We start from the raw sequence: 27,603 nt of genomic DNA, 5'->3' as shown, positions 1-27,603 counted from the left end.
ATGGATAGTCCACCAAAGCTGACTGGTGAAACGCTGATTGTCCATCACATTCCCCTGGTGTATTGCCAGGTCCCAGATAGACAGTGCTACTCCGTGAACAAAAGGACCAACCCCTTCTGTCAGCCAGATCTCAGCATTACACGGACCTCTGCCCTTCCAGAAAGAGACCTCTCACAGACCAACTCCTTGGTGTACAGCAGCTTTTTCCGGACCTCCAAAAGTTCAGCAGAGGCCTCAGACAACAAAGAAGGAAAAGCGAGGGACTTGATCGTCCCTAGTGCCAGCAAGCGACACAACCCTTTCTTACTGAACAAGGCTGAAGACCTCAGCCTCTTTGGGGATGACTTGGGTCCAAAATCTGTCCACCTTCACAACTCCCTTGTCGCTGGCAAACCTCCCTTTCATCTGCATGAGCTAGCCTTGCCTCCTTTCCACCTCCACAACTCCAACCACATTGTGAAATCCTGGAACATGGCCAGCTGGTCCAGTGTGGTAGATGGGCAAGAGGAAAAATTCAGCAGTGATGACATCCAGAAGAGGAACAATGCGAAATGGTGCCACCAGGCCACAGAATTCATGGAGCTGGATGAATGCAGCTGCCATTGCGGCAGCTCTTCCAGCTTCTCCTTTGATGGTGGCAACCAGGAGTGGAACCAAAACACAGGTGAATCACTGAGGAATCAGGATGCACTGTACAGCCGGACATGCAGCTGTTCCAGCTCCGAGCTCCATCACTGTCACTGCTACAGTTCGTCAAGTCAGTCTGAAGTGATTGACCAGCAGATGGGCTACATCAGTGACTCTTCCTGCAACAGCTCTGATGGGGTGCTGGTGAACTTCAGTGCTCTCTACAACAAAATGAATGGCCATTCTCAATCTAACCTGAATTTAGCCAACCTGTCCTGTGACTCTTCCTTCTGCAGCCACTCAGACATGGGAGCATTTTACCTGGATTTGCATTCATCACCCACAGAATCCAAGATATTATGTGAGTCGCATCACCCAGAGAGTTCAGGGAAGTCATGTGAGTGTCACCACTCCTCCTCACCTGTCCTTGATGCTAACTGCAACTCCTACCACCTCCACTGTGAGCCTTGTACTTCAGAGAGCTCAGACTTCACTGCCTGCTTCCAGAGCCAAGCACGGCTTGTTGTGGCTACTCAGAATTATTATAAGTTAGTCACATGTGACTTGTCTTCCCAGTCATCCCCCAGCCCAGCAGGATCTTCCATAACTAGCTGCTCGGAAGACCACACCAAAAGTAGCCCAGCCCAGCCCACTGAATACTATCTTTTTAGAAGGCCTGACCTGAGACAAGAAGAAAGCAATGTGGAGTGCAGTGAAGAGGAGACAAAGGGAGAAACCACACAGAACATGATTGAGGGTCAGGTCTATGTGAATGTGTCACCACCTAACCTCAACACAAGCCAGCAGCGCTCCAGGAGCTATGATCAGAAACTGGACAGGAGTCCTAACAGCAGGCTGGGCTCTCTGGAGCGCATAGTGAGCTGTCCAGTCAAGTTGAGTGAAAGTCCAGTGATACCCATCCAGAGTTCCCCCCCGAAGCGAGTGACATCTTTTGCTGAACTTGCTAAAGGCAGGAAAAAGAATGGCACCTCCCCACTGCTCCGTTCCAGTGGCGATTCCTCCTTGGAGTTCTCCCCTATCCCTGAGACACAGCAGGATTGTCCAACCTTCCTTGAAGAAAGAGTTCGCCACAGCCAGAGTCTTCCACCCATGCCCTTCATCCATGGCCTGAACCAGAGCTGCGAGGGCTTCTATTTGAATCACCCTTTTGGGGACAGACAGGCTTTGTGTTCCACCAAAGACTTGGTCTCCACTGAGACCATCCCCAGTGGGCATGGGGCAGGTGAGCAAGCCTCTCTCTCCCTGCTGACGGAGGCAGATACCAACTTCTCAGGTAGCTCTGCCAGTGGCTGCGGACAAAGAGACGTTAGAGCCCGAGTAGACGGTAAGGAGCCAAACTAGGCAGAGTAGAGAAATAACAAGAAAAGCTTTTTGGAATTAGAGGGGAGTAGCAGAGGAATGTGCATGGCAATGAGACACCAAAGCCTGCACAGTTTCCTGGTCTACTGGTCTCTGGAACAAAGCCCTGCTGTGCTTATTTCAGACCCAGATCAGTGCAAGTGGCTTGTCCTTCTATTTCTTTAGAAAACTGAGGTTTTGTGCAAACCTCCCATATCATGTAAGGGAGGATAAGCACTTAGGGTCTGTGCAGCTTTGAGGATTGTCTCATTCTGACTCCCTTTCAGGGCACTGTACTCCCCCAGCCTGTGACCTGCCCTTAGCTCCCAAGACAGATTTACAGATGCTCCGTAGAGCCATGTTCCCAGCAGACAAAGGGAAGGGAACCATTGGGTAGTTTTTAGACTTTCTTTTTTTGGATCTATATAGAGCAGAGGTGGGGAGGGAAGTGGCATAGCCAACAGTCCCCTCTTGATGCAGGGCTCACAGAGATCTGTCTCTGCCAACATTTACAGTATGAGCCGTACAGAGATTAGAGGAGCTCTGTGTGTTTGCTGTAATATCCTGTCCATTTCTTCCACAGTGCATAGGCAGAGGTTCCTCTGGAGGAGGGCATGGACATTACCAGGGTAATTGTCCCAGCTGCCTCTGTGGGAAAGCCTGTAGCACCTGAATTGCTTTCCACACTGACATTGGCATTACATGTCTCCAACCGAGAGCAACATGCAAGCCTAGAGGGTCTGATAAGGGACCAGAGGGAAAGCAACCTCTGCTAAAGGCTATCTATAGGGAAAGAGGGCTGGCATACCCCATAGGGAGCAGGTAACACTGGGGGGGTCTGCTTGTGACAGGTCCTACAGTCCCTCAGCATCTTTGTCCCAGAATTTGCTGTGGGCTGGAGGAGTGGCAGGGATGAAAGCCAGGACCTTCCAGGCCATGCTGGCGTGCTGTGTGGGTGGAAATCAAGGAACCTGGTCAGCCTGGCCAGGCATGTTGTGCCTTTCAGCTGTGTCCCTTGAGATGTGACCCCATCAGGAGCAGCAGGCATGCACTCAGAGGAGATCAGGAGGTGGTGCACACCCTTAGGAAATTCTTGTCCATCATTTGCTGGGGCAGACTAACTTTTTCCAGGGTTGGAAGCTTCTAACTCTACTGTGGGCCTGATTTCACTGAGAATATTTGGGGCTGGTACAGGGAGAGGGAGGAAGGGAGCTGCATGCTTGGGGGGGAACAGGTACAGGAGTTACATGTCCTTACCCTGCCAGCTCGTGTGTAACTGGTTCAGACTTGAACCACTCTGCTTTTGTCACTGCTATATATCTCATCCTCTTCCTCCCACAGCTGAGATCATGTTCCCTTTTGCCTGTGATCCACCAAGCTCACGATGATTGTCCCTTTGCCCATTCTCATGCTGTCCCCCTTTCTCTCCCAAAAGGTGGCGGCACAGACAGCAAGTCTGTGGTGCGCTACAGCAAGGACCAGCGTCCCACGACTCTGCCCATCCAGCCCTTTGTTTTCCAGCACTATTTCAGCAAGCCACCCAAGGCCCGTGCTCTGCACAGCCATTTTGCCTCCAGCTTTTCTCAACTCTACAGCTTCTCCAGCAACCGGCCTGCCAGCCAGCAGATCTCCTCCAATTCCCAGACCTCTGCTACCTTGGCAGAGCAGGCAGCATCAGGGAGCCAAGCCCACAGCACGCTGCTGACCCAGCGCTCAGCGGATGGAGCTGCCTCCCTCAACGATGGCTGCATCAAAAAGATGGCCCCTGAAACAACCCGGCCATCCCCCCTGGGCAGTTATTCTCCCGTGCGATGCAATGTGCCTTTCTTTCAGAGCGTGGACTCCTCTTCCTCACCCACCGTGGAGAGAGCTGGAGAAAGCCAGCCTTTCAGGAGCAGGTCCTGCCCCATCTCTGCCAACCTGCTTCCTACCAGGTCTTCCCCTGCTGTCAGTGCCATGCAACCCTCCCAAGTCACCAAAGCTGATGCCCTGAGGCAAAAGGAGAACCCCAGGCTGGTTCCCAAGAAGGAGGCATCATTGGAGCCAAGCCCACTGCTCTCCAAGTACCAACTCCACAGTGGGTCTCTCCTGCCCCTTTCATTGAGCAGTGTGCCCATGAGCCAAGGTGGAGCCCATACAGATCCCCACTGGAGGAGTGGCAGTGAGACGAGCAGCTCTGGTCCCCTGAGCAGCATGGGAGTACGGCACCTCAATGGTAGGTACCTATCTACCAGGATGTGCTGGCGGGGAACATCTCCAGCTCCCTGTCTGTGGCTGCCCTCTATAGCACCACCTTTCCCACAGCAACAACCTGAGCCAAAATTGCATCTGTGTGCTGCAGCATCCAGCAGCCCTTGTGATCACTGCCTGCAAAAGAAAGTCATTTGTTAAGAGCATGTCCCTCCAGTCCTGACTCCTACACAGTGTCTCCTGAGAGGGATGCTGATCTTACATCTCCCCATGCTGGGTTCTGGCACCCTGAACCTTCTCCTCCTGTGCCTGCAGCCACCAGGCCTCTTGGGCTCCTGCCCTGCAGTGCCAGGCTATGGCCTCCACCTCCCCCTGTGTATATGTGCTAATGCCCTGAAATGCTGCTGGCCTTAAATAACTTGCTGGCTCTCTTTCTCTGTTCTTCCTCCTTCTCATCCTTCTCTCCCCATTTGCCCTCCACATCCTCCTGTCTGCTCACATCCTCTCATCTGTTGCACGCTGCCTGCGGAATTGTAGCGAACCACCTCTCCCCTCAAGTGCTGAAGTGGCGAGAGTACAGGCAGAGGAACCCCCTGGGCCTGGACTGTGCTTCAGGGCTGCCTGGCTTAGCCAGCAGCGTAGACAGGAGGCAGCAGGAGCCCCAGCTGAACCAGGGGAACCCCATCTTTGAGTTCCCTGGCACCCTCAACACCAACAATTTCCACTGCAAGCTGAACGGTATGCACCGCCCTTCTGCTGGGGGGTCTGGGGGTGACCTTGGGGCTCAGGTACAATGTCTCAGCTATGCCTGGCCTCATCACTGCTCTGCCGGCTCTGAGCAGGAGGGTCGATGCATCTGCTCACAGTGGGGCTGAGGGGTGCAAGAGGAAGGTGAAAATTGCCTTACTGGTTGGTAAGGCAATAGAAATGGAAAGGAGGCTATGTGGAGCCTCCTTTCTTCTCCATGAGCTGAGAACAGTCAGGTCTGGCTCTGGGCCAGATTGAAGGGCCAGCTCAAACCTCAGCAAATGCTCCAGGCCTGTGTCCAGTTTGTAGTTCATGTCTTACATGAACATGTCTTACAAGGGATTGTGCCCGTTGGAGACCTCATGTCTGTGTTCCAGTGGCTGCCCATCTGCCCCAGCATCTCTCAGCATGCTAGATGTTGGGCTGTAGCTCAAGACTCCTGGAGAAGTCGCCCCTTGGAAACAGAGCCCATCCCAGGGGCCAGGCAGAAGGCATGTTGTTTATTGCCTATCGATGCCTGTGAGTGACAAGTAAGGATTCTGGTCTGCTCTTCTTCTGACCCACTTGCATCTCTGCTGGGGCTACCTGCACAGCAGCCCTGAGAATCTGCTGCAGTTAGTTTTTCTTTAGCACTAGCCCATGCAGGTGAACCTCCCACAGCATGTTCCAGTGCCCATGGGTCCTCAGCCAAGCTAGAGCTGGATGTTGGGTGAGCTGTGGGGTTGAACATGTTGCAAACCACTGCTGGTAGAGTAGCAAGCCTATAGTCTTGCTGCCCCAGTCTTGGACAGAGAGATGGGAAGACTCCTGCTGGTGCAGCCTGCTTCTGGGAAAAACAATGTGGGAGAGGCTTTGGGGCTGACCTTTCTCCCTCCTGTCTTGGCCCTGCAGGACAGTCTATGAGGCAACTCCAGCTTACCTACACTGACTTCTTCCCTGACTACTTCTCACTAGCTGAGAAGCCCCCAGCTGAATTCTGCCTCTCCCCGGATGGCAACACAGAGTCCATTTCTATCGACTTGCTGCAGAAGAAGGGTGAGTCTGTGTGTCTCTTGTGGCAGTGGAGGAGAATGTGGCATAGCACAGCATAAGGCAAACAGTGCTTCTCTTTCTCACCTCATCTCTGTAGACATAATGGTTTCTTTGCCTGCTCATCTCTGCTGTAGCATCATAACTAGACATTCCCCCTTGACTGCCAGCTGTTTCCATGACATGTTCATGTGTTCTCTGCACCTCGCCACATGCTACAAAGTATATATGAGCTGCTTGTCCCAGGAAGTATGATGATAAAAGGCCTTAAATCCACAAGAATGTATGAAGAGAGAAGGCAGGTATGGGAGCATGACCCTAAGGCAGGGCATGCTGCCACCCCATCTCAGTATAAAGGATAGACCTCTGAATCTGTGTGGTGTTGCAGGTGTGCTAGCCTGAGTGTGTGATTTAGTTAAAAAGTCTGTTGGGTCCTATATGGTGAAGCCTTTATAGGGTGGGAGCCTTTTAAGGGTGGGAGAAAAGATTCCAAAGCAGGACAAGATACGACTGTGATAGGACCCATACTAGAGGCAGACTTGAGGGCAGGATTCTGGCAGCTGCCTCTGTGTCATGTTGGAGGCAAGTGATGTGCAGAAAGGTTCCCGTGCCCTTACCAGTTATGTGTTTGTGATTCCTAGATGGCAGCCTTCCCCTCTGTTCCACTTCTATTCTTGCATTGTGCTGGAGCAGATGTCAGATTAACCACCACTGGCTTGTTAGTGTCATTACACAGCTTGCCAAATGCATGGTTTCTGCCCTGTCATTGCCTCAGATCCCATTTCTGCTCCCACAGGGGATGCAATGGAGGTGATATTCCATGTCCCTTGGGAATATTTGACAGGATGTCTTATCAGTCACTTAAGTCTTCAGCCACTTCTAGAGTTTGTCTTACTCCCAGGCTGATGCTTGAGTGTTAGAACCAACAGGGATAGATTTGCTGAGGAGTTAGGACAGACTTTGCATGCTTTTGGCAGAGATGAGGCATGAGCCGATTATGTCCCCAGAGAGACTACATGTGCTGATGCGGCCTGGAAATACCCCTGCCCATTTCTTCATGAAATATTTGGTCTGGGTCTGTCCTAGAAGCCCCTTGGGCAGCTATGATTCTCTTTCCCTCTAGATCTGGTGAAGGCAATCAACACTGCTGTTGACCTGATTGTGGCTCACTTTGGAACCAGCAGGGATCCAGGGGTGAAGGTAAGTCTTGCTTTCAGTATGGCTGCTCAACATCATGAGCAACGTAGAGAGGATGGAGAAAGATTGCCTCTCCATTCTTTTCCAGTTCAAAAACTAAGAGGCATCAAGTAAAGCTAGTAGTACCAAGAACAAAACAAAAAAACCTGATGTTATGTCATGCAGCAGACAGTAAATGTGTGACAGTTCTTGCTGCATGATATTGGGGATGCTAAAGATTACATGTGTTTAAGGGAAGATTGGAACAATACAGGGAAGGGAAATTCATTGATGTCTACTACACACAAAGGAATCATGTCCACCTTAGGTAGTCCTAGTTGTAGGCTGGGACAGCATTATTAAATTGAAGTATTATATATTTTTGCTCCAGTTTGACTGTTTCTTATGTACTTGCATGATATACTCTACCTGGTAGAGAATACCAGGCCAGCTGGACCTCTGGTCTGATGCAGTACAATGGCTCTTTATTCTCATATAGTAGAGAGTTCTGTCTTCTTTCTCCATCTGTCTTGTGATTGTGCTCTGGCACTGGTGGCAGGGCACAGTGCAGTTCTTTGATGTATGACAGGACTCCATAATGATAAAAAATGTGTTAGTCATTGTACATCTGGGGCAGGTGGTCTTTCCCTATGGCCTTTACCACATACCCACTGGCTTCGGAGTACATCTTGATTGCCCATGGCTGTCTTTGGCTTGTGCTCCTCTCACCTCCCATTTCTGGACTAACACAAGCAGAGCAAGCTTGTTTGATTGACCCAGACAGTGTTTTCAGTCCTGTGATGCTTAGCGTGTTTGTGGTTCTTTCTCTCAAACCTGAATAATATCCTTCAGCTGCAGGGACTTTGGGGCAGCAATGTAACACTGTCTGGAAATGACAACTGCCCCTGGAGTGCCATCCCCAAGGAGAAATTTGACTAGGACAGATTCCAAGCCAATTCAGTCTTATCTCACAGCCCAGGGTAATTTGACCCTAATTACAATTGTTGCTGAGGCAAAGATAGTTATGCAGTGTAACTTGAGCTGTTTGGATTTCCACAGCTTTTTGAAAACTTCACTGTGAATTTCCTATGCTTGCTGTCTTGGTTTGGGAAATAATTGCAACATTCACCCATTACTTTACTTGCCAGACAATGCTATGGTTTTGATCCAGGGTTTCTTTATGTGTCAGAGTGACAAGGACTGAACATTCACCTGTCAAAAGGAAGCACCGGTACATGATGCTCCCATGCTTGATGGATCTGGCAGGATTATTCCTGACCCAGAAGTTCAGTCCTGAGTTCAGGACTTTGTGGACCCATGCCAACTGGCCAGTGTAATTCCAGCTCAGCTGGTAAAATCTGTGTCCCGAATACAGCTGCCTTGGACCACCAACATGATGTGTAAGGTCCAGGGATGACCCCTTTGGATTGACCCTTGGCATCTCAAGGACTGCATGCAGCAGAATGTGTCCTTCTCTGCTGATGCTGGGCTCTTACATGCCTCCTCACTTCAGCCTGGGCTCTGTCCAGCCATTTTCCCCTCATCCTGTTTATTTATAGGAATCCCTAGGAATTATAGCTCAGTTTGTCACTGACTTAAGTTTTCCTTAACCCCTCTGTGCTGGAAGTTTCTAGGTCACTTTCTGCTTCCTGCTTCTAAAATAGCAATGTGAAAATCTTCTACGGCAGCAGAAAAAGTCCCATCTCTTTTCTTCCTCCAGCAAGACAGCCTTGGTATACCTGTGAGCAGAACTGGGTATCCCTTCTAACTTGAATATCCACTTTCCAAGCTGGGATATTCTCTTACCAAGCTGTCGCCTTATCTCAGCCTGGGTCAGACCTTGCAGAGAGCAACCCAGAATTGTTTTATGAGGCAGCAAGGGTGAAGAGGAAGAGCCTGCCTGTTCCAGGAGCTGCTGAGCTTCATCATAGCCTGAGTATTGCCAGCTAGGTGACTAGTAAGCAAGTGGTACTGGAATGTTTGCATGTGTTTGTACCATGTAGAGTAATTGCCAACCCTCTCCCTGTTGCCTCTTCTTCCTTAGGCCAAACTTGGGAACAGCTCCGTGAGCCCCAATGTGGGACATCTCATCCTGAAATACCTGTGCCCAGCTGTCCGGGACATCCTGAGTGATGGGCTCAAGGCCTACATCCTAGACATGATCATTGGCCAGAGGAGAAACATCCCCTGGAGCGTGGTGGAGGCATCAACCCAACTAGGTATGGAGGATATGTGGTGATGCTTGTCACTCTGTGGTACTGCTGTGCTGTGGCTGGGAAGTGCTGGGGAAGGTCCAAATTCTCCTATAACAGGCCCTAGCAATACAAAAAAGCCCAGACAAAAAACAAAAATAATTCCCTTTTTCCCCCCTCTGAGTTTCTGGGTTGTTTCTAAACCTTCATCTTTAGCCTTGCACAGCTGCAGGTGTAAGGCAGAGCTCTGATCTATAAGAAAATTTGCACACACAGCTTACTGCTCTCAAGTATGCCCACGTTGCCTGCACCCTCTGCTAGTACCAGTCTGCACCCCAGATTGGGGCAGTGGCTACCATCCAGCAGAACTCCTTTCTGAGGTTACAGATGGCAGGTCCACGCTGATTTCTGCATTATGAAGAGCTTACAGCCAGGGCTGGGGAGCCTTCTAGCCTGTTTGTGGCAAATCTCCTGCTCTGGGTTTCTCTCTGTGATTGCAAACACCCCAAATTATAACTAACAACTTCAATGTTATTTTTGCCTGGTGATTCTGAACCGAGGGACATGATTGTCCCTGAATTGTGGGAGGCAGGTCCCTGGGGCACCTTCATGTATTGAAACTCTCCCAAAGTTTTGGACTGACAGCCTGAGAAAGACTGCAACCCATCTCTTCTGTGGAGTCTAACTGTTGGAACGGAGTGAACTCATCTAGTGGAGGGTCATGTAGACATGGGAGCTGGACACATTATCATAGAATCATAGAATATCCCGAGTTGGAAGGGACCCATAGGGATCATCGAGTCCAACTCCTGGCACCATACAGGTCTACACAAAATTTTAGACCATGTGACTGTAATAAGCGGCTAAGTCCCAAATAGGGTTACAATCAAAGTTTACAATTTATTAAACGAATAGAGGTAAGCAAACAGCGCTGGGTGTGCCGAGAGTCTCTGCTCCACCAAGACGCACACAAGTTACATCAGGTGGCTTGTTTTTATGCTCCTAGGCTCCTACATATTCATTATTACTTCTAGAAAAGGCAGGGTTATTATAATTAGTTTCCGGAATCCAAACCCTCCTACTGGAGCATGCGTATCAGTCTCCAGTGGTCCCTCTGGGGGTCTCTTGTGCTGTAGGCTCGTAGTCTTCCTCCTAGGCTTTTTTTCTTGTCCTTCTCCTTTGTCCAACTTGGCTGTATGTCAGAGACTTGTGCAGCGTCCTCTGCAAGCTTTTTCTTTTAGTCGTTCTTCAACTTTCCCATTCTCCTTAATCTCTTGGCCAGATATCAGAGACTTTCATAGTGTCCCATGCAATAGTCATAATAGTTAGCAGTTATTCTGAAACCCCTTTGTTCTCTTATCTGTTATTGACACAAATTGCTGGACTATTCCTTTGCAAGATACAAGAACTATATACATTAACCACTCTGTTTTTCTTAGACTTGTGGTTATACAAGGGTATGTAAGACAGAAGGTCACATTCATCATACCACGTGGCCCTAGCATTGTTCCATATTGACAGGAATTAGATGAATCACATTTCACAATCCCCCATCTCCTTTTTCATGGTATTGATTCGTGTTTTCCTTTCCAATCGAGTCAATACTTGCCGAATTGATATCAATTTTTGATCTTTGTTTGTTTTTATTATCATCAGGGAATGGGTTTTCACTTTCCCTGGTTCTGGGTCAACAGGTACCGCAGATATTTGCATTCCTTGTATAACCGAGTGTATTAGTCTGGTAATGCAAGGTATTAAACATGGAATTATTAACAATCCTCCACATATCCCCAATACAACCACCCTTGAGATAAAAACAGTTTAATAAGACAGGAAAAAAAAAAAATAATAATACAATGATGATAATAGTACTACTAATAATAATGTGTACAAACAAGTGATGTACAATGCAATTGCTCACCACCCGCTGACCGATGCCCAGCCTAACCCTGAGCAGTCCGGCCCCCCTCCCCCAGCTAGCCACCCCTATATATTGTTTAGCATGACATCAGATGGTATGGAATACCCCTTTGGCTAGTTTGGGTCACCTGTCCTGGGTCTGTCCCCTCCCAGCTCTTGCTGCACCCCCAGCCTGCCCGTTGGCAGGACAGAGCAAGAAGCTGAGACATCCTTGGCTTAGTATAAGCACTGCTCTGCAACAATTAAAACATCAGCATGTTATCAGCACTCTTCTCATCCTAAGCAAAAACATAGCATTCTACCAGCTACTAGGAAGAAAATTAATTCTGTTCTAACTGAAACCAGGACATCTATCCACCCCTTATTCCATACCATTTATGTCATGCTCAGGTTACACTCTTTTCCATACATTCTAATTAATCACCATTTTCATCTAGGGTATATAGTAGTCATGGTAGTGATAACATACAGTATTATATAGTAATTAACATGGTACAATTCAATTCATGGGCTATTCTCACCCAGTATTAAATCCCCTTGAGGTACATACCTTACCTCTCCATTCTTTTGCATCACCCACCAAGTGTATCCAGGTCACTGAGCAAAAGCAATTCCACGAATAGGTTTGCCTTTTCCTGAAGCAGGAGTAGCCCAGACTGTTTTACCCAGCATATTTCTTACATGCACTACAGGAACTTTATCCCCATCTACAGTACGTAATAAGTTTGATTGGGCAGGTCCAGCTCGGTTGGCAGATCCCCTAGTATTGACTAACCAGGTGGCCTTTGCCAAATGCATATCCCAATTTTTGAATGTCCCAGCGCCCATTGCTTTCAATGTAGTCTTTAACAGTCCACTGTATCACTCAACTTTCCCGGAGGCTGGTGCATGATAGGGGATGTGATACACCCACTCAATGCCATGTTCTTTGGCCCAAGTATCTATAAGGTTGTTTCAGAAATGAGTTCCATTGTCTGACTCTATTCTTTCTGGGGTGCCATGTCGCCATAGGACTTGCTTTTCAAGGCCCAGGATAGTGTTCTGGGCGGTGGCATGAGGCACAGGATATGTTTCCAGCCATCCGGTGGTTGCTTCCCCCATTGTAAGTACGTGGCGCTTGCCATTGCGAGTTTGAGGGAGTGTGATGTAATCAATCTGCCAGGCCTCTCCATATTTATATTTCAGCCATCGTCCTCCATACCAAAGAGGCTTTGACCGTTTGGCTTGCTTGATTGCAGCACGTTTCACAGTCATGAATAACCTGTGCTATAGCGTCCATGGTCAGGTCCACCCCTCGATCACGAGCCCATCTGTATGTTGCATCTCTACCTTGATGACCTGAGGTGTCATGGGCCCATCGGGCTATAAATAATTCACCTTTATGCTGCCAATCCAGGTCCACCTGAGCTACTTCAATCTTAGCAGCCTGATCCACCTGCTGGTTGTTTTGATGTTCTTCAGTAGCCCCATTCTTGGGCACATGAGCATCTACGTGGCGTGCCTTTACAGCCAGGTTCTCTACTCGGGCAGCAATATCTTGCCACAGTGCAGCAGCCCAGATGGGTTTGCCCCTGCGCTGCCAGTTGCTTTGCTTCCATTGCTGTAACCACCCCCACAGGGCATTTGCTACCATCCATGAATCAGTACAGAGATAGAGAATTGGCCATTTTTCTCGTTCAGCAATGTCTAACGCCAGCTGAATGGCCTTCACTTCTGCAAACTGACTCGGTTCACCTTCTCCCTCAGCAGCTTCTGCAACTCGTCGTGTAGGACTCCATACAGCAGCCTTTCATCTCCGATGCTTTCCCACAATACGACAGGACCCATCAGTGAACAGGACATATTTCTTCTCATTCTCTGGTAACTGGTTGTACAGTGGGGCTTCTTCAGCACGACCCACCTACTCCTCTGATGATATCCCAAAGTATTTGCCTTCTGGCCAGTCCATAATCACTTCCAATATTCCTGGGCGACTGGGGTTTCCTATTCGAGCCCGCTGAGTAATCAGTGCAACCCACTTGCTCCATGTAGCATCAGTTGCATGATGTGTAGAGGGGACCCTTCCTTTGAACATCCAGCCTAGTACCGGCAGTCGGGGTGCTAGGAGGAGCTGCACTTCAGTACCGACCACCTCCGAAGCAGATCGAACTCCTTCATATGCTGCCAATATCTCCTTTTCAGTTGGAGTATAGCTGGCCTCAGATCCTCTGTATTCCCAACTCCAAAACCCCAGGGGCCGACCTCGAGTTTCCCCAGGTTCTTTCTGCCAGAGGCTCCAGGTGGGGCTGTTCTCCCCGGCTGCAGTGTAGAGCACATTCTTTACATCTGGTCCTGTTCGAACTGGCCCAAGGGCTACTGCATGGACTATTTCCTGCTTGATTTGTTCAAAGGCTTGTCGTTGCTCAGGGCACCATTCAAACTCATTCTTCTTACGGGTTACTTGGTAGAGCGGGTTTACAATCAGACTGTAATTTGGGATGTGCATTCTCAAAAACCCCATAACACCTAGGAAAGTCTGTGTTTCTTTTTTGCTAGTTGGTGGAGACATAGCTGTTATTTTGTTGATCACATCCATTGGGATTTGACGACGTCCATCTTGCCATTTTATTCCTAAAAACTGGATCTCTCGTGCAGGTCCTTTGACTTTATTTTGTTTTATGGCAAAACTGCCCTTCAGAAGGATTTGGACTATTTTCTTTCCTTTCTCGAAAACTTCCTCTGCTGTGTCACCCCACACAATAATGTCATCAATGTACTGCAGGTGTTCAGAAGCTTCCCCTTGTTCCAGCGCAGACTGGATCAGTCCATGGCAAATGGTAGGGCTGTGTTTCCACCCCTGGGGCAGCCGATTCCAAGTATATTGGACTCCCCTCCAAGTGAAAGCAAATTGTGGCCTGCACTCTGCTGCTAGAGGGATGGAGAAAAATGCATTAGCGATATCAATTGTGGCGTACCACTTGGCTGCCTTCGATTCAAGTTCGTACTGGAGTTCCAGCATGTCCGGCACTGCAGCACTCAGTGGTGGCGTCACTTCGTTCAGGCCACGATAGTCCACTGTTAGTCTCCACTCACCATTAGACTTTTGCACTGGCCATATGGGACTATTGAAAGGTGAATGAGCCTTGCTGATCACTCCTTGGCTCTCTAATTGAAGAATTAGCTTATGGATGGGAATCAGGGAGTCTCGGTTAGTGCGATATTGCCGCCGGTGCACAGTTGTGGTAGCGATTGGCACTTGCTGTTCTTCGACCCTCAGCAACCCCACAACAGAGGGGTCCTCTGAGAGACCAGGCAAGGTAGATAATTGTTTAATGCCCTCTGTCTCTAAGGCAGCTATACCAAAAGCCCACCGGAACCCTTTTGGGTCCTTGCAATATCCTCTTCTAAGATAGTCTATGCCAAGGATACATGGGGCATCCGGGCCAGTCACAATACGGTGCTTTTCCCACTCATTCCCAGTCAGACTCACTTCAGCCTCCAATACAGTCAACTGCTGAGATCCTCCTGTCACTCCATAAATACAGATGGGCTCTGGCCCTTTATAGCTCGATGGCATTACAGTACATTGTGCACCGGTGTCTACTAAAGCCTTATGCATCTGTGCATCTGACATGCCAGGCCATCGAATCCACACAGTCCAATAAACTCGATTATCCCTTTCCTCCCCCTGGCTGGAGGCAGGGCCCCCCTAATCCTGGTCAGAATCTTCTTCATTTCTGTGTTTGAAGGACTGTCTGCTGGAGGCTGAAGCAGCAAACTTTTCAGAGAATCTCTTTTTCCTGATAGTTTTCTTTTGTAACTCACGTACCTGTGCCTCTAGGGTCGTGGTAGATTTTCCATCCCATTTTCTCATGTCCTCTCCATGGTCTCATAAGTAAAACCACAGGGTGGCACGGGGTGAGTACCCACCATATCGTCTTCCTTGTGTGGATGAACGCCTACCCTTGATAGCTGAGACACTGCTTTGTAGAGGTGCGGAGGAGAATAATCTCTCTTCAAGTTGGTGAACCTGTTCAGAAAGTTTCTCCCAAGTGTTCTCTTTTGGTCAGTGGACACTGGTTGGTTCAGGTGGGGAGGAAGATAGATTCTCTTTAAGTTGGTGGAACTCTTCACAAAGTTTCTCCACAGCTGAGACGCAGGCCTGTAAGGAAGAGGAGAGACTTTCTTCGTACTGCTGGAGTTGTTTAGCCATTTCATCCACTGTGGGTTCCTCATCCCAGCACCGGAGCAGCCAGGTGACAAGCTGCTCACCTATACAGTGACCAAAATCTTTTCGCACATCTTGTAGCTCACGTTGGTATAGGTTTCGGGTAGTCACTGCTGATTTTTCGTCATCCTCATCTTCCTCCTCCTGAATCCCTGATGGCCCAGCGTCATCGTCGTCTCTATACCTAGATTTGGCAGAAGACTCTCTGCGTTCTAAACGACCTGAATCTCTATACCATTTTTTCCCCTTCTCTACAGGGGCAACTTGCACTGCTACAGCTCGTTTCTCTGACCCCGTTACAGGGTCTGCTACAGGGGTTGGAATACCCTCTGCAGGGTCAACTTGAACTGCTGCAGCTCGTTTCTCTGACCCAGCCACAGGATCTGGAGTGGCTGCAGGAGCTGGAGCTGAAGCGGCTGCAGGAACTGGGACTGGAGCGGCTGCAGGAACTGGAACTGGAGCGGCTGCAGGAACTGGAACTGGAGCGGCTGAAGGAGCTGGAGCGGCTGCAGGAACTGGAGCTGGAGCAGCTGCAGGAACTGGAACTGGAGTGGCTGCAGGAGCTGGGACTGGAGCGGCTGCAGAGTCCACCATAGGGATCGCAGTGGGATCCCTATGGTGGGTCCACCATAGGGATCTGTCACAGGACTTGGAGTGGCCGCAGGGTCTGTCACTAAGTTGGTAGTAGTATCAATTGCAGCTCGATAGGCATGAGCCAGGCCCCAGTATGTTACAATGATTTGTGTTACTTTGGAACTGCCAGAATCCTGACACCTTTTTTTCAAGCATTCTGCCAGGTTTTTAGGATTTTGCAGTTGTTCAGGGGTGAATTTCCAAAACACTGGGAGTGCCAACTGCTCTAGATGCCTGCCCATATCCTCCCATACTCCCTGCCACCCACAACTATACTGCCTCCGGGCAGATCTCTGGATGAGCTTCCTAAGTAGTTGTTTAACTTTAAGCAGAATCTGAAGCGCATTCAGGAGACATAACAACAAGACCATGCTGGTCTGAGTATCCCAAGGATATTCAATATCTTGGAGAGCTATTGTAATAAGCTCGGAGGATAAGAGGGTGATGAAGGAGGAAGGGAGAGTGATCAAGGAGGATAAGGGGGTGGTGAAGGAGAAAGGGAGAGTGATCGAGTAAGAAAAAATATCTTCCCCTTTCCCCTCCACAGATTGACTCCCTAATGAAAAAAGGCAACAGGTATAATTGCTAATAGTTTCTGAAATACGGTTTCCAAAGTATAAAGTTGACTATGTTAATGAGTACAAATACCAAGTTAGAGTCATGACCAGAAATTTCATCCTCTCATAAGCCACTGTTACAACACACAGTACCATAATGATCTTAAACCAGGGCCCGGAGAGAATAAACAACATGACAGAGAGCACATATGGAAAATAACGTGCTATAATACTCAATTTGGAAAACAGGCGCAGCACAGTTGAGATTAAAGCAATCTGCTTTATGACAAGTGACTATTAAGCAGGTCTAATACTTATACCAATTTTAGTTTAACACACTCTGGTCAGATATGCCGTTATCTCAACCTTTCGGGCCCCATGTTGGGCGCCAAAAAGACTGTCGTGGTTTAACCCGGCCGGCAGCTAAACACCACGCAGCCGTTCGCTCACCCTCCCCCCTCCCTCTCTGGGACGGGGGAGAGAAATGGAAAGTGAAGCCCATGAGTTGAGATAAAGACAGTTTAATAAGACAGGAAAAAAAAAATAAAATAAAATAATAATAATAATAACAATAATAATAATAAAATGGTGATAATAGTACTACTACTAATAATGTGTACAAACGAGTGATGCACAATGCAATTGCTCATCACCCACATACCGATGCCCAGCCAAACACCGAGCAGTCCGGCCCCCCTCCCCCGGCTAGCCACCCCTATATATTGTTTAGCATGACGTCAGATGGTATGGAATACCCCTTTGGCCAGTTTGGGTCAGCTGTCCTGGGTCTGTCCCCTCCCAGCTCCTGCTGCACCCCCAGCCTGCCAGTTGGCAGGACAGAGCAAGAAGCTGAGACGTTCTTGGCTTAGTATAAGCACTGCTCTGCAGCAATTAAAACATCAGCATGTTATCAGCACTCTTCTCATCCTAAGCCAAAACACAGCATTCTACCAGCTACTAGGAAGAAAATTAACTCTGTTCTAACTGAAACCAGGACATGTGCGAACACCCTCTCAGTGAAGAACCTCTTCCTGCTGTCTAGCCTAAACCTCCCCTGCCTCAGCTTGACACCATTCCTGCGGGTCCTGTCACTGGTGACTTAAGAGAATAGATCGGTGCCTTCCCCTCCACTCCCTCTTGTGACGAAGCTGTAGACTGCGATGAGGTCCCCCTCAGCCTCCTCTTCTCCATGCTGAACAGGCCCAGTGACCTCAGCCACTCGTCATATGTCTTCCCCTCTAGGCCCTTCACCATCTTCATCGTCCTCCTCTGGACACTTTCCAACAGTTTTACATCCTTTTTGTACTGTGGTGCCCCGAATTGCACACAGTACTCGAGGTGAGGCTGCACCAGTGCAGAGTAGAGAGGAAGGCATGGGAGCTCAGACATCTTCTGGCTTTGCCTGAAGGCTGCTTCCTGTGGTGCTGTTTTGACTTTGCTGACCACAACTAATCCCAGCATTTCACTTCTCTTGACAGGTCCGTCTACCAAGCTGCTGCACAGCCTCTATAGCAAGATCAGCCAGTACACAGAGCTCACCAACCACGACATGAGGTTCAACGCATTCATCTTCGGCCTTCTCAAGTAAGCAGGCTCCCTGGGCTGACTGCATGTCGTTGTCCAGGGCTGGCAGAAGGTGTTGCTCCTTGAGTGCAAGCAGGCACAGTTGCCAATGAAAAGACTTAAGAAACCTGGGAAGCAGCTTCCCAGTTGTAGGTGAGAGAAGGAAGAAGCTGAGAGCCTCAGGTAACACCAGAGGGATCAAAATCTACCCCTACTAGGCCAGGACTGAGAATGGTTGGCTGTAGCCCACTGAAGAACACTGTCAGCTTATCCTGACAAAATGCTAGGTGGGAAGAGTCTGTCTGCCAGGACTCATATAGGGATCAACACAACATATGCATATATTACTCCTGAAAATCCCTGTGACACTGCTTCCTAGGGCTGCAGTGAATCCCAGCACATGAGTCTCTGAAAGGGAAATTGCCCTGGTCCAGGACTCAAGGCTGACCCTTCTAGTTTGGATAAAGAGTGTAAACACTATGCACAGCGTTAAACAGAAAAAGTCAGTGGTGTTCTGTCTGCCTGTGACAGGATGAGTGCTGTTAGAATGGTACTTCCCTGTTCCTCTGCAGATGTGAGCAAGACCTTTGAGACTGGCAATGAAGTCCCCAGGGTCTCCAAATGTTGTGGGACCCTTAGGAGCAAGCTATGCCCTGCTCTCCTGACCCAGGCTGGCCCAGCTCTCTTCTTCTGGCACAGGATGCCGGCATACTTTGGGCCAAGCTTGATGCAGTGATTTCATGTTTGTAGTTGATTTGCCACTTCCATGTGAGCACTTCTCAGCAAAGCTAAGCTTTTTATATAGAAGCTAAGTGGTGTGGAAACTTCCTGGGAGCATGGCTGTTAGGGATTACAGTTACACAATGCCACATTGCAAAGCTAACAGGTTTGCTCCTTCACAGGCTGGGTGGCTGTGATCAGTGCATGCTGATGGGAGTGATGAAGGGGGCAAATTGATTTTTGCTTTTTCTCTTATTCCCTGCCCGTGTTCCCTTCTTACAGTATCCAGTCCTTGGAGTTCTGGTTCAACCACTTCTACAACCATGAAGGTAAGAGGCTGTGCGCTAGAGAGGACCAAATTCTGCATATTGTGCAGCACAGATCTAAGCTCTGGGACATATTTGTCTCTTGGTGGTCTCTCAGCCTGTTCTGCTCCCCTCTGCTCTGAGCTGAAGGGCTAGACTGTATTGCACTCCTGGTGTAGATGTTGCTGGATGGCTGTTCAGCTAAAGGAAGGGAGGTGGAAGTCAAAGCTCCATGCAGTTCCCTCCACCTGAGCTGTGGAAAGCCTGCCCACCTGTGTCCTTCCCAGATGCAGCTGGTAGCCAAGGCTATATCCTACAGTACAAATCCCTCAGTCTACCCTCAGGAGACCAGATCTAACCCTCCCCAAATGTCTGTGTCCCCTGTCCAGTGCCTGAGAGCTTCTTAGAACTGGAAGTGTGAACACTTATCTGAAACCCTTGAGGCATGTGAAATAGAAAGGAAAGCCTTACGGCAAACAAACAGCAGATTTTCCTGGATGTATCTGTTATTTTTCTTTTCAACCAGAAATGTTTCTGGAGTGTGTAGATAACCTAGCAGCAACAACCAAGCTGCCTGATGCCTAGAAGCTTCATGACTAAGTGCTAAGTGCACAGTGAGGCAGACACCCTTGACCTGCTGGATTCCCTGAGAGTGCTGCTGGCTTAGTGCATGCTCAGCCTAGGGCCCCATGCACTGCAAGAAGTCCAGCCCAATATCTTCTAGCAGGTTTGGGGGCTGACAGCAGGCATTGTTTGGGTCCATGTGTGCTGTCAGCACTTTGGAGCAGATTGCCTTTGTACTGAGCAGTGTAACAAGAGGATGCACCCTGTTTTTCTGGAGCAGGACAACCGTTGCAAATCTTCTGTTTCAGTTTGTTTCAAGCCATCATTAAGAACTGAAAGTGTGATATGGGATATGGTTTAGTGGGGACTGTTAGCTGTGAGGTTGGACTCGATGATCTTGAGGTCTCTTCCAACCTAGAAATTCTGTGATTCTGTGATTCTGTGAGGTGGAGCTGCCAGGTGGCTGAAGGCTAGGCATAGGGTTTGCAGATAAAGTGAAAATCCTGTCTGCAGTGTAAGTTTGTTAACTCACTGTAGACAAATGGGCACAGAGCCTATGCCAAACTCTGTACCTGTGAGTGACACCTGAAAATAAAGCTAGTGGCGGGGCAGTGTAGAAGTGGCCAAAGGAAGTGTAGGATGAATACTGCAGGTAGAAATACTATTCTATTTTCTGTTAGGATCCATGGTACAGCCCAGACAGATCCCTGGAAAGGCTGCATTCCACTGTCCCTGACACCTCTCCCTGTAGGGCACTGGTATTGGCCCAGATCTGCAGCTCCTTGTTCATATCCAGGGGGCTGGAAAAGAGAATCTTAATGTGTGCCAACCCGCTCTGATGCTTTTTGTTTGCACCCTGCTCCCATGGCATTTGCGACAGAGGTTGTTCCAGTGGGTAAGCTGACAGGCGGGTGGTGGCTGCAGGAAGCAGGATCTGGGCCAGTTTGCCTAGTGTTGAGCCTCACACTGCAGCCACAGAAGTGACCAGAAACCAGTGCTCAACTCCTTTCCCCAGTAGCTTCTTGGTGACTTGGAAAAGGTGGCAAGGGCCTCTCATCTAACCAATGCCTCTTGCCCTACAGATATCATCCTGGCACACTACCAGCCAGTGAGCTTCTTGTGCCTGTCTCATAGTGTGTGCCAGCCTCTTTTTGAGGAGCTCCTGCTCCTTCTCCAGCCTCTGTCCCTGCTGCCCTTCAACCTAGACCTCCTTTTTGAGCACCACCTGACACAGATGGGCAAAGAGCAGCAGCAGCAAAAGGAGCTGCTGCGTGTGAAGCAGGACCTGCTGCTTTCCGCACAATCTACCCTGCAGCTGATGCGGACGCGAGGCAGCAGCGAGGATCCCGATGGCTGCAGCACTGCCCCTGAAGCATGCAAAGTGGGTGGCAGAGATGGTGGCGTGTCACCAGGCCACAGCCCTGAACGAGCTGCAAGTGAGAGGGTCAAGGGAGTGGGGGCCTCCTCTGGAGATGGGGACAGGGAGGAAGAGCGGAGGAAGGTGCGAGAGAGCACGTGTGAGGGGAAGAAAGATAAGCAGGCGGGCTGGTGGTACCAGCTCATGCAAAGCTCTCAGATTTACATCGAGGGCTCGACTGAAGGCTCGAAGCTCATCCGTTATGAAAAGAAGAAGGCGGCCTTGAGTGCTGTCCCCAGGCCAGATGAAACCCACAGGACACCACCTCCACGTGAAGGCGTGGTGGAGGGTGCAGAAGCCTGCCCCATTGCTGAAGGCACCTTGGAGGAGAAGCCCAAGGCCACCAGCAGGCCAAGTCCTGGAGCTGTGGAAGAGCCCCTGGAAAAGCCCCAGCAGATACCAGCTGGTGAAGAGGTCAAGGAGCAGAGCTGGCTCTTCTGGATGGGCAGCCCCCCAGACTCAGTGGTTACAGAGCTGAAGCACAGCAAGGTGAAGGAGACTGGGACTCAGCAAAGTTTGGGAGCAGCAGCAGCCCCCCAAGAGGAAAGCAGCACCAGTGTGTCAGAGAGCAGCCAGCCCATCAAGTGGGGACACTTATTTGGGTCCAGGAAGGTGCAAAAAGAGCCCAGGCAACCTAACAGGTAGGGACATGGGTGGCTTAGGGCTGGAGGGGCTGGTTAAGCTGGAGCTGCATCAGTGTGGGCAAGAGTCAGGCCAATAGCCTACCTCTGGACTACACTGTGGTGGTACGGCAGAGGTGAATAGGGAGGTCTGTATGTCTGGAGAATGCTGGCTCCCTTGGAAAGGAAACAGTCTGGGGATTGCAGTGCATGTTGTGCGTGATCTAGACCTCTAAGGCATGACCTTGCCATGAGAGGTTGCCTTCCCCACCACAACCTGCTTCTCTCTCCTTCTTGCAGGTTGCCCTCCAGCTGGCTGAGCCTGGACAAGTCTGTGTTCCAGCTGGTGGCCCAGACGGTTGGAGCAAGCATGTGGCGAGAAGCAGCCCCTGAGCCAGAGCCCCCCCAGACAGAGCCACCTGAAGTATCACCCGTGCCACAGCCAGCCCGGGAGCTGTGTCCCAACCCTCCCTGGTGAGCAGTGGCATGTGACTGTCCCACAGGGGCTGGGGACATGGTGGGATAGAGTTTACATGGGTCTGGCTGTTGTGGCAGGAGGGGTTTCTTCCTCCCTGGTGGTCCCTAGGCTTCAGTGGCGTGAGCATCCTGTGGTGATCTAACTCTTTCTCCCCTTCTTCTGCCCGCAGCGAGGTGAAAGCTCTTTGCCATCACATTGCCACCGAGGCAGGACAGCTGAGCTTCAACAAAGGGGACATCCTGTAGGTCATCTCCAAGGTGGATGGTGACTGGCTGCAGTGCAGCCTCGGCTCCGAGAAGGGACTGGTGCCCATCATGTACATCACCCACCTGGAGGATGAAGACTATTGATGTGGCTGGGAGGCCAAGCACAGTACTGTGGGCTGCTGAGGCTCCTCTGGGGATGCCCACCCTGCCGGAGGAACAGACACAGATTCTTGCTAGTTTCTTACCTTTCTTGCCATTACAGAATACAGTAACCATAGGTGGTTCTTTCTTGCTCTTCCTCATGCAGCTGCCAAAGGCCAAACCGGCCATGGGGCCTTCTGCGAGCTGCACCTCGTATTGTCAGGCATCGCCGTGCATGCAGCCACACCAGGGACCATCTGAGCCCCCTCCACCCCATGCCACCTCCAGCACCCGTAGGTGGTGGGCTTGTACATAGCAGGGATCCAAGCAGTCCCTGCCAGCACAGGTCTGGCTCAGTTTCACACTAGAAGGTGCAGGATGCTGGCCATGCCCTGCCGGGGGTGGCAGTACGGCCTCCAGCACCCGCGGTGTCATCAGCTACAGGGTGGGAGCACCGTGCACTGCTGCACTGCCTGGCCACAGCTATGGGGGGGAAGGGGTGCATGTGTGTGCAGAGCGAGGGTGTGTGGGGTCATGAGGAAGGCGCGTGGATGTTCAGTGTGATGTAGGTCAAAATTGGGTAGTGCCACCCTGTGCGGAGCTGGGTGCTGCGGGGGTGCCCCCGCGCCCTCCACACTAAGCAGGGAGCCAGTGCCTTGGATGCCCTGGGATGCTTGGTGGAGTGGGGTGGGAGGGGAGGGGGCTGAGGGCAGGGTCCCTGACAGGGCTAGGGATGGGATGCTATTTGGAGATGGAGGCCGTGCTCCCGGCAGGGAGAGCAGGGGATGCTCCCAGAGGGAGCAGGGGAGATGGGGATGGGGGGGGGGGGGGGGAATGCTCCCTGTGGCGTGGGGTTGAGGGCAAGTGTTGTGCACAAGCACAAGGGGCTGCTGGGGTTCCTGGGCTCCTTGGCAGAGGCAATACCAGCCCTGCCTTGCCATATTCTTGGGGTGGGGTGGGGGTCCTTGCCTGCCCACTGGGTGGGGGACAGTGTTAATTAAAGGCCATGATAGTATTTGGTGCCTTGGCCAAGTGGATGCTGCTCACGGCATTGTGCCTGGGCTGGCTTCCCCGTGGCATGGGGCCCTGGTCTTGCACGGTTACCTCCTGCTTGTACATTGCTTAGTGGATGTCGCACCATATTTAATTTGTATTTCCCCATTAGAACAAGGTGTCTCACCTTTATTTATTTCTTTATTTGTGATGCATATTAATAAAAAAGGTGCTGATTGAAGTCCCTTGCTCTACAGCCTTATGATTTCAGCCTGACCCTGAGAAGGGCCTGGGAGATACCTGTGCTTTGTCCTGCCTCCAGCTATAGCCAGAAGCAGACCTTCAGAGCAAGATAGGTTGTCCCTTGCTATGCTTGGCTCATGGCAGACCATGGCACAGGGAGGAGATGGTCGCCACCTGGTCAAGAGTGGTAGATCCAGTCCCTGTATCATCCAGAGGTCCTTTCTTCACCCCTCCAAAGAATCCCCAGACCCAGGTTGGATGTGGCTGCCCCTGCCCCTGTGTTTCCTTTCTCCGCTGTCCTGGGTGAGCCCATGTTCTTTTGTCCCTTTTCAGCTCTGGCAATGCCAGAGTGCCTTGTCTTTATTCCCTGTGCATGCTTGCAGGGGCAAAGCAGGCTTCGGACAGCAGTTCACACCAGTTCAGTCTGGGATCTTCTTTGCCAGGGTGCTCAGGCCCAGGGCGTTGTGAGTCAGGCATCTGTAGGTACGGCCAAACTGGAACCGCGGACAGCAGAAGGAGGTCCTGAGCAGTGCAGAAAGGAGGTGGTGAGGATGGGTTTTGGGGCTGAGGACCCAGGGCCTGGGACAACCTGTCCATGAGGCTGAGTGGCTGTGGGTCATTTCACAGGGAACGGCTCTGGGGCATTTGCACTTTGCATATGTGGGTCTATCCTCACCCTTGAAGGATGACCCTAAATGATGCTGAAGCTGCCAGGAAGATCCTTGTTTGGGAGTACAGGCAAATCCCAGTGGGGCTCTGCAAGATGTAGCTATTAATGGAGTGTTTAGGGACCCTGCTTGTCCCCTCTCATCCCAGCCCTATCCCTCTCCTTGCAGCCTCACGTGAGATAAAATATTTTTGGGGATCATCACCCTCCATGGAGTAGGGGGATCCTTGTGGCTGGAATGCATATGACAATGTGCACGGGGCAGTGGCAGCTGCTGCTGCTCCTGTGGCTGGGTGTCCTTGGTGGTTACCTGGCTCATGAGGGTCATCTGCAGGGTCCTGGTGGGGATATGGGGGTGTGAGTACTGCCAGGGGTAGGCTGAGCAGGGACAGGAGCCTCCAGTGCTCCTGTGCCCTGGAGCTGGTCCCAGTCTGGGGAGGGAGACTCAACCAGTCCTCAGCACAGGGAGCTCAGCATCCCCCCGGCACCCCTTTGGCTGGGACACGGTGGCAGAAAGGTGGATGCGGTGGGGTGCTGGTGGTGATGCAGCGTAGCTGCAAGAGGTTGGACTCGATGATCTTGAGGTCTCTTCCAACCTAGAAATTCTGTGATTCTGTGAAGAGCAAAGTGAGGGCAGGTGGGAAGCCACAGGTGACAGCCCCTCTAAACTCTTTACATTCCTGATGGCCTCATCGTTAAGTCTGATGTTATCACCAACCATGGGGCTTGTCAACCCCCATGGCCACACTCCCACATCTCCACCTTCTTTATTAACATCAACCATCTTCTTGACACAAATTATTACTCCATATATCACAATCCCTCCTCTTCTTTTGAATGTCATTAATTCATGTCTTGGCTTCGAATTTGGCCAAGGCTAATTGAACCATAACTATGTCTTCTTGAGGACTTTCCACTGGGATTGTGGTAAACTGCATTCCTTGGATTATTCTCCGTACTATTCTCTGTACAAGGAATGTAATACAAGGAATTAAGCACGGGATTGTTAGTAGTCCCAGGAACAACCCTCCAATTATAATTCCCAGTCTCTCTCCTCAAGCAATGGGTAATAGGAAGAAACTGGGCCTAATTATTCCCAATACACGATTCCGTCCAACTTTTAGATAATGTAGTATATGATAGTTTACCACATATCCAATAATACTCATCGGGCGCTGGCCACCCATTCGGTATTTGGTTACTATCTGTCCAATTTTTCAGGTTTTCCGGCATTTCTTGAGGGCTTCCCAAGGAGGTCCAATTTAATATTGTCTTATTCCATTCATATCCTCCTTCACAGACTAAATCCCCTACTGATTGTTTCCCATTCTGGTTTTGCCAACAGGTTTGCCCAATTATGCTTGTTTGTAATACCCATTGTGTCATTCTATTACCCTTTGCCGGTTTCCAAATTTCTGGGTCTGAAATGTTTGCTTCCATCGACTCCCAAAGCCAGTGTTCCCCTTGATTTGCTCCTCCACAGACAAAACAGTTTGTTACATGTAATGCCTTCACAATATTCTCTGCAAGATTTATAAACAAGTTTTTAGCAATGGTTGGAATCTCATATTTAGCTCCCGTTCAAATTTCATGGTAAAATGACTGGAATAATAATCGCTTTGTGGCAGATTCCCTAGCTCTTTCGATAACCCTTATATCTATAATAGCCCCAGGATCTTTTCCCTTTCCTCCAATTGCAATTCCATATTGGGTTTCTTTCCTCTGCTTTAACTCACCCGGATTATAAATAGTAAGGTTTACTGGATTACAGTCTCTTGAACTACATTCTTTCTTTATTTATTTCTCCCTTTTTAAGATAGGCCTTTAATCCAGTGCACAAAGTAGGTTCCTTCTGCCATGTACCCCAACATACACAGCTCCAGTCCCTGGGTGCACGCCCACAGAAATAATGACTTTTGTTGACCTCTCCGCCACTACTGATACCTGGAAAACACCATGTCAACCTCATTCTATTTTTTGGACATATATATTTTTCTTGTTCACTGTAATATTTCACCCAAGTCATTGTTTCATGGGGTGTATAATAATCATCACTAGCAGCATCATTCGATTGATAATGGCTTACTAAGATTTGTGGTGATGCGACTTTTCCCAATTAACCTTCCTCCTTCGTTATTAGTTCTTACCTCTATCCACCATTGATAGGGGACCTCTTTGGGATCATATCAGGTTATCTTATTGCTTTCATTACATTGAGCATACTCCGTTTGGTTCACATAGCATGGGTTTAATTCTTCCCCTTTACAGGCATAGATAGTATGATATACTAATGCTCATTCCTGAATTCTTCCTCTCCGGGTGTTACCAATACAATCATTACAATTCTGAGAATGTCCCTGGACCAATAGAATTATGCATGTAATTAGGAGAGGTCCAGTAAAGGCCATGTTACCCGGCGGTTATTACCCTGAGGGGTTGCAGCCCTTTGTAAACCTTCTTGAGCCGCGGTACTGGTCCCTTCTCTGGTCTTGCCCTCTCCCTGATGCTTCTTAGGAAATGGTACAGGCTTACACACCCGATGGCTCTCCTACCTGCATTCAACTTTTACATGAGTTAGCGGGGCCTCAATTCAAAGTAGATAACCAATCCTCTAGGTATATTTCCCACCTATTATTTTAAATTTTCTGGACCGGGGTAATTCAAGATGTTTTGGGTATAACATATATTATCTTATCTCTACCGGAGGTGGCACTCCCTCTATGGGGTTTTGGGGTCTCCAAATCCTTCTATTAGGGCCTTTATATGAGTTTCCAATGATCGCTACAATTAGCATCCAAAGGGTAGCTATGCCCCGATATACATGTACTTCAAGTTCTTTTAAGCTTAACTTTCATCTCCAGGAGTAGACTCAACCTTCCAGGTTCCTGTTATGGGGCCCTTTTCTCCTGACCCATCCTGGAACCCTCAAAGAAGTTCTGAATCCCTGGAACCCTCAAAGAGGTTCCAAATCCCTGGAACCCTTAAAGAGGTTCCAAATCCCTGACTGTGCCTGTGTCTAGAGGTGTCTTGTAAGTGATTAACCCACCCA

At 49.7% G+C, this 27,603-nt stretch overlaps 1 protein-coding gene across 1 annotated transcript; it reads left to right on the top strand.

Moving 5' to 3' along the window:
• Nucleotides 1-22,563, top strand: LOC309889428 (AP-4 complex accessory subunit RUSC2-like; the record flags this gene model as incomplete). The annotated part of the gene is made up of 11 exons (XM_082782264.1): nt 1-1,972; nt 3,422-4,201; nt 4,714-4,914; nt 5,815-5,958; nt 7,076-7,152; nt 9,173-9,347; nt 18,116-18,221; nt 19,203-19,249; nt 20,872-21,847; nt 22,127-22,300; nt 22,474-22,563. 11 exons carry the CDS (start codon nt 1-3, stop codon nt 22,547-22,549), a joined length of 4,728 nt encoding a protein of 1,575 aa, XP_082638390.1. The 3' UTR covers nt 22,550-22,563.
• Nucleotides 22,564-27,603: the final 5,040 nt, after the last annotated feature.

The sequence above is a fragment of the Aythya marila genome (assembly GCF_965140915.1).
Source record: "Aythya marila genome assembly, chromosome: W".
Classification (NCBI taxonomy): Eukaryota; Metazoa; Chordata; class Aves; order Anseriformes; family Anatidae; genus Aythya; species Aythya marila.
The sequence above is the reverse complement of the archived record's forward strand: the minus strand, read 5'-3'. Positions and strand labels throughout refer to the sequence as shown.